The sequence below is a fragment of the Prunus mume genome, linkage group LG8, assembly GCF_029339155.1.
Source record: "Prunus mume cultivar Tortuosa linkage group LG8, ASM2933915v1, whole genome shotgun sequence".
Taxonomy (NCBI): domain Eukaryota; kingdom Viridiplantae; phylum Streptophyta; class Magnoliopsida; order Rosales; family Rosaceae; genus Prunus; species Prunus mume.
Genome location: NC_142705.1, coordinates 18,949,653 through 18,956,385, shown reverse-complemented (window position 1 = coordinate 18,956,385; position 6,733 = coordinate 18,949,653). Strand labels below are relative to the sequence as shown.

General features: G+C 37.2%; 1 protein-coding gene across 1 annotated transcript; it reads right to left on the bottom strand.

Annotated features, from left to right (window-relative positions):
* Positions 1 to 3,912: 3,912 nt before the first annotated feature.
* LOC103342894 (uncharacterized) lies at positions 3,913 to 6,284 on the bottom strand. Its single transcript, XM_008246554.2, has 5 exons — positions 6,043 to 6,284; positions 5,763 to 5,930; positions 4,977 to 5,087; positions 4,569 to 4,635; positions 3,913 to 4,472 (listed from the first exon to the last, which is right to left on the bottom strand). The coding sequence occupies exons 1-5, from the start codon at positions 6,202 to 6,204 to the stop codon at positions 4,177 to 4,179; spliced, it is 804 nt and encodes a 267-aa protein (XP_008244776.2). The 5' UTR covers positions 6,205 to 6,284; the 3' UTR covers positions 3,913 to 4,176.
* Between the last annotated feature and the right edge of the window lie 449 nt (positions 6,285 to 6,733).

Genomic DNA, 6,733 nt, shown 5'->3' with positions numbered 1-6,733 from the left:
GCCACAAGGACATCGGTGTGGTATCGGCCTAGGAGATTTTGATGCTTAAGTTAGTTAAGTATGAGGTGTAAATGTAATTTTGGTAGAGTATGAGTAGGATAAGTAAATCATACCTGTACTTGGAGGACAAAGTTAGGAGGACTTATATTAGGGTAAAATTTTATAAACTTCTATTACCTATTTTTCTTAAAACAAACATCAAGTAAAATTTTATAAATCTAATCAGTTCATTTACATAACAAGCAAATATAATGCAAAGAAGTAAATAATATAAACAAGCACATAACTAAACACATATTTTGAAACATCAAACAAATGTGTTTTCTTTTTGAAAAAACAAATATGTGGGCGGACTATAAACGGGTTGGTGCGGCCCATCATGACCCATTTGACACCTCTACTATACTTGCCTCACGTTCACCGATATCAATTGCTTCAGTAGATTGTAACTCACCATGGCGCTTGGGAGAAGCAATGATAAGATTTTGATAATTTAATTCAAAGTTGAAAATAATAGCCAAATAGGAGCCACATCTTTTGATGCTGGAACTAATGTTTTAATTTTATTTTATTTTAAGAATGCTATTTGTAGTGTATGAGCAAAACAATACACATAATATACATATGGTTGTAAGGGTCTTTTTGTTTCAACAGCATGACGAATGGGCTTGGGCTGCCATAAGGAAAAGACAAACAAAATTCCCTTGTGGTCTGACTTCAAGAACCAGGCTCCAATAGAGTTTTGAAAAAGTTTGTGAAACCTTAGAAAACACCTTGGATTCCTTTCACCAATAACCAGATGAACATGGCAGATTGATAATATGGCTTGGCTTGAGAAGCTTATGGCATGGGAGTTAAGCCTTCACAAGTTTAGCAGTTAGAGAGAAAGAGCATGAATTTCTAAATGAAACAAAGGGTTAAAGTAAAGGGAAAGAGAGATTTTGGGAAGATTTAAACTAAGGAGGAAAGTGAGAGATAGAAGCAGAGAATGGGTCTCTTGAGTGGATTTCCAGTTGATCGATAAAAGCTTGGTCGTGTTGTAGATGATGATGTCTTTACTAGGTTGAAGAAGCCTCCTTCTATAGGCACTCAAGGCACTCCAGCCTTTTATTTTATCAAGACTCCCTCCCTCTTTTTCTTGACTTTCTTCCATTCGATCTTATTCAGTGAAAACTTCCTCAGCCTAAACCCATAGGCCTGAAGTTTTTCAGGGTTCCAAGGCTCTTGCGTAGTTGGACCTCTTCATGTGGGTAAGGAGCCACCCATTTTTTTTTTCCTCTGGTTTTCTTGTTAAAACTTGAAGAAGAAAGAAACAAGGGTAGGGACCTTAATCCAATGGGTATTCTATCTATCTTGCGAATTTCCTTTGGTCTTTGCAATGGCTCCTGTTTGACTTGGTTCTAATAGCTAGATACGATGCTAGATTTTTTTATAAGGCACTGGGCTGGGCTTTTTCCTAAGGCATTGGCTCACTGCTTCCTATTTACAGATAGTCAGCTAAGTCTTTTATGGTTTCGTCAAGTTGTTGGAAGTGGCTTTTAACGAAACACTGGGCACCTTAGCTACTGTGGGTTTCTCTAAGTGTCGCAGGTCACAGGATGTTTCTTCAAGGCTTTGAACCACCCTCTCTCTCTATTGCTTACCCATGTGCTTAGGCCCAAGAAACGAGCCTGAGTTTTGGTGCTCCTAAGTAACCCTAAACTTCTATCCCTTGAACCCTCAATGGGCATTGTGAGTGCTCGTACCTATCCATACCACAACCTTCTAAACAAGTCCCAGATATTCACATGGCTTGGGCCCACTTGAGCCTTAGCGCAACTTGGCATAACGTGTTTATTTGGCATGTTTATGCTTGAGTTCCATGATGTGGTAATAGGTTGTGACTAGGCCAAATAGCACTTAACAAGTCAGTGAATGTGGGTTTACATAGCCGGTACGTTTTACGAGCTCGTTTTGACCCTTTTGTGTGGTGGGTTTGCGTGTTTGTTTGGCGTGGCACGTGACCCACAATTTGTATGAGCGCGTCTGACAAATTCTCATATACCCATGTTGGGCTTCTCTCTCAGTTAAATATTGCGCTTGGCTCGAATTAAGCTTGGGCCCAACCTTGGATTTTTGGGCCTTTACAATGGTCAATCTCTAAAAGTCAATGGGGTCTAGGGGTATACGTTGGTTTGAAACCAATACAATTTGGCATATTCGGTCCAATACAATTGATATTGGATTGGATGATTGGTTTTCGTATTGGAAAAAAGTAATAATAAAATATTAAACATATATCGTCAAGTTTAATATAATAAAACATTTTAATAGATGTACGTGTAAAATATAAATAAAATGTTAGAGAAAATTATTTTGATTTTATAATATATCAAACATAACTCCATCAAATTACTTAAATGCTCACAACTTTCTTAATGAGAATTACCTAATGAGCAAAGTGAGCATGAAACTAACTAGATTGGATTCAATTATCAAATCTATCATCCGATCCAATTATGTCGGTTTTGGAAATTATGAATCCAATTCAATCCGCTAAATCATCAAAACCGATTAAAATTGGATTGGATTGAATTGAATTGGTCAATTTGAACGGATTGAATTGAATCTTGCACATACCTTAATGGTTAAGAGTGTTTGGCCTCAGACCAGTAGTCTAGGTTTCGAAACCTACCCCTCTGACAGACTAGCAAAAACAAAACAAAAAAAACTCTGAGAATAATGCTTACAATTCCTTGCATGCACTTTGCATATCGCTAGCACAATTAATGTCTTCAACCCTCAAAATGTCAAAAATAAATAAATAAATAAATACGGAAAATGTTTTGTACAAAACCAAGCTTATAAATGAATCTTAAGACAGTGGTGATTATCACAAAGTCATTGAATTGGTTAAGTAATAATCATGGTCAAAATCAGTCAAGTGGATAACTCCGCAAGGTGGGTAGATTCCATCTTAAGAATGTGTTCCTATAATCGTAATACTTGATCGCCCAAAGTGGCAAGTGGAGAGTACAAAAAGTATTTAATACACATCATTGACAAATTAAAGCTACCAAGTACATGAGTTAACATTCTTTTCAGGATTAACAACTTTTAGCGACTATGATTATTTGCATAAGAAGTGACAATGTTTTATGATATGATGCAATCCTCATGACATCATCAAATTCAAAGGGTTCCTTTCAAATCTTATTTATTAGTTTATTTATTATATTTTTCATTATTTTTAACACAAATAAGTTTAATTTTTCTTTAACGTGACAAACTGAAAATGGTGTATAAGTTCTGTTAACATTTCTAACATTTTCCCTATTAGATACAATACAAACCTAACCACTGTCGTATTTGCTCAGACACTTGAGCAACTGTACAAAAATAACATAACACAAAAACGTTCCCAAACACTCCATGTGACACCAAAAATACTATGGAGTAGTTTCCAACTAGTTTGTTCCAAACAGAAACCTGTGAGTTGTGACAAAAGAAGCTGAGGATGAAGTACATCTATTACAAGCATCCTTGGCCATATTTAGGGGCTCAAGCTAAATCGAGCCAACATATTCAATAAGGCGGCTCAAGCTCAACTGAGGACCTGAAATTGCTCAACTAAACTTGCCTTTTCAAGTGCCACACAACGCTAGCGAGCAAGTATGGAGTGAACTTCCAAATAAACTGCCAATAACAGAGAGATGAAAAGGGCTCTCTGCATTTAATCATCTACTACTAAGTGAGAATCAAGACAACAACAATGCAAACATTAAATAGTATACCTTTTCTTTTACCGAACTCGTTCTAGAGGGTGACTATATTTCTATTTTTTCACTTATGAAAATCAATTTGGAAATCTACCTGTGCTTACAGTGCCAGAGCCATGCCTGCTTAAATAAAAGGCCAACGACGAAGGTGAAATAAGTCATAACAAATATCAGTTCATTTCAAAAATCATATTCTCAATGCACCAAGATAGAAATGATTTGATGATAATCTACACCTAAGCATTTAAAACCACAAGCAGCCACTATTAGAAACTGAAACAAGGTTGCTCCTACTCTGGCACTTTGGTTTTTCTCACTTCTACAAGACAATTTTATTAAACTCCAAAAGACAAAGGAGGAGGTCTCTAATGTGTCTCAAAACTCGTTCAGAATGTTTAAGCATGGGAAGGAACCTTGCTCATGAAGTCATGCCACTTGGCTGACTACTACCGACTTTGCCTTTGTGGTTCCTGATAAGCTGGTGAGGAACAAACTTATTTTCCTTCTTAGTGAGCCTAAGGCGCTTAGAGAGATAGAGAAAATTGTTAGCTCTCTGTCTGGCTATCTCCCCCTCCTCTTCAGGAGTAATCTCCCTCAGCGTCACCATCAATTGGTAGTTGTTTGGTCTCACTTTAGTTCCATTGTTGCTTTTACCATGGTAGTAAAGTCTGTTCTTGTGGAATCCCAAGAATCCCTTTCCAACAAATGCCCCAGCTATATAAGGAGAGAGTGCAGAATAATGAGGATTGAGTTTTTAAGAAAAAGAATACAAATAAATAAAGGAAACTTTACTTGACTTGCATTATTTACCAACAAGGAGACGTTCTGGATCCAACCCATGATTATATGTTGCATCTGCTCGGGCTGAGTCAAGAGCCTGCAAAACAGTACCTTATTACATAATGTTGACATTCCGTGGTTTCTAGATGAGCATAATCAAAGAATTGTGAACAAAATATCAAAACCGAAACTGATTTCAAATTCAACATACTGAATCATTCATACGATGATAACTAATGCTTGCAGGAAAGAAATATAAAAAAGATATATAAAACACTTGATGGTACCACAAGAAGGTGAATCTCTCATATACAGTATTCCTGCCTTCTTACAAGGCATAACAATTCAAAATTGAAAATCAGTTCCTACGCTCCTTATTTATGCAATTGTTTTATAAAGTTGAACTTATTCTAAGAAAGTGCAGAATGGCTCAATCACCTGATACACAGTTTTTACAGCTTGCTTGTCTGTCACTTGCAGTTGCAACAATGCATCTTCAACACGCATACCACGAACCAGTTTAGCAACCAAGTTGACCTTATTAGGGCTCTGCAAGCAGGGAGTGAGCAACTAATAAATGTATGCTGAGAAAAAAAGGGGGAAGAAATTGAAAACACCATCAAACATAGAACTTAAGCAGTCAGTTAGGTGATCACAGATCCTTTGATACTAATGTGAAGATGAAATATCTAAGATATCCTTTCAATTGCTAGTATTATTAGCAGCCAACAACTTAAAAGCAAAAAACAACAGACATAACTTTTAACAAAAAGGCATTGCTCCCCTGGGCACAAAGAATGCCCGCAAACTACCTTTTGCACTGCAGTCATTTCCCAAATACACCATACCCCACATAAATAACAGCACAAACAATAATACAGAAAGTGACAGTTCTTCTAAGTTGTTCAAACCCCCCCTCAAATTTAGGCATCCTAAGGTAACTGAACCAGTCAACTGTGCTTTAGACAGAAAGCAATAAGCATTCAAATTGGTATTGAGAGATTAGTGTATGTAACAAAAATCCGTTACGGTTCCTAGTCCAAAATAAAAGTTGATTAATGTGCATGAAAGGAACGTTATAATCACAAAGCGCCTATAAAGTATAACCCACTTGAGAGAAGAAATGTTTAATGTCCAGATGGTTCAAAAATATTCCAGAAAGAAAAACAAAAACAAAAAACTCAGAATCTCTTGGAAACCTTTAAAAGGATGCAAATATGGTACCATTTTTATGCCCTTTAAGACAAATTGAACTTGTGCAGATTTAGAGAGCGGTTTCTGGTTGTGTTCTTCATTACTTTCACCATCTGATGCAGAGACAGGAGCCACCGTAGATTGAAGAGGTGATTCGACAGACGAATCTGCAAGCAAGTTCCTTGAACTGGAAATCCCCTTTGATAGCGAAAACAAAGACAAAAAAATGTGACAATTGAAACAGAAGTTGAAATTGAAAGAAGAAGAAAAAAAATCCCTAAGTCTTAAAATTAAAAAGTATTGTGATTACCAAGTGCTGAAAGCAGTGATAAAGAGGCCTCGCAATGGTTTGAGGAGATGGTCTCCAGAGTCTCTGAAAATGAGAAGAAGAAGAAGAAGAAAAGTTTGCAGCAGATACTCGTTTACCAATATGACTGATTAGGGACTGTAGATTCCTCTGCCAACCCACCATAGCTTCAACCCTTACTTTGAGACACAACACGAACCCTTACTCTGAGCTTAGCACAACACGATATGGGATAGAAAACTAATCCTAAAAGGAGAAAACCCAATTATGGAATAGAAGAAATACGTTCAGACCAAGTGACCGAACTCTCTATGAGTTGGGCTACATTAAAGATCCTATTCTAAAATGGATGTAGCTTAACTAAAGCCCAATGCCAAGCAAAGCCCTAGACTACAAGTGAAGAAATTGGCTTCAACTAAGCCCACAACCCAACATGAGGTGGACCCTTAACCCGACACAAGATGGGACTCTATTAGGATGGTGGGCTTAGTCAGCCCAACATAGGTTGTCAACTAAAAAAGGAGAAGTTCCCGCGATTTAAGGTTTATGGATATCCTACTCTAAGACGAGAGGATTGGGCTTAGAACAAGACCTATGAGTGGATAAGATCACATCCTCATGACAATGGGTGTACACGTTAGGCCTCACTCAAGGTAATAGGCCAAACCTAACTAGTCCAAACAAATTGAATCTT

Excerpts from the sequence above, each read along its gene's own strand:
- LOC103342894 (XM_008246554.2), bottom strand. The coding sequence starts at position 6,204 with ATGGTGGGTTGGCAGAGGAATCTACAGTCCCTAATCAGTCATATTGGT. Across the intron at positions 5,931-6,042 it reads ATCACTGCTTTCAGCACTTG|GGGATTTCCAGTTCAAGGAA; the intron begins GTAATCACAATA and ends TCGCTATCAAAG. Across the intron at positions 4,636-4,976 it reads CTGTAAAAACTGTGTATCAG|GCTCTTGACTCAGCCCGAGC; the intron begins GTGATTGAGCCA and ends ACTGTTTTGCAG.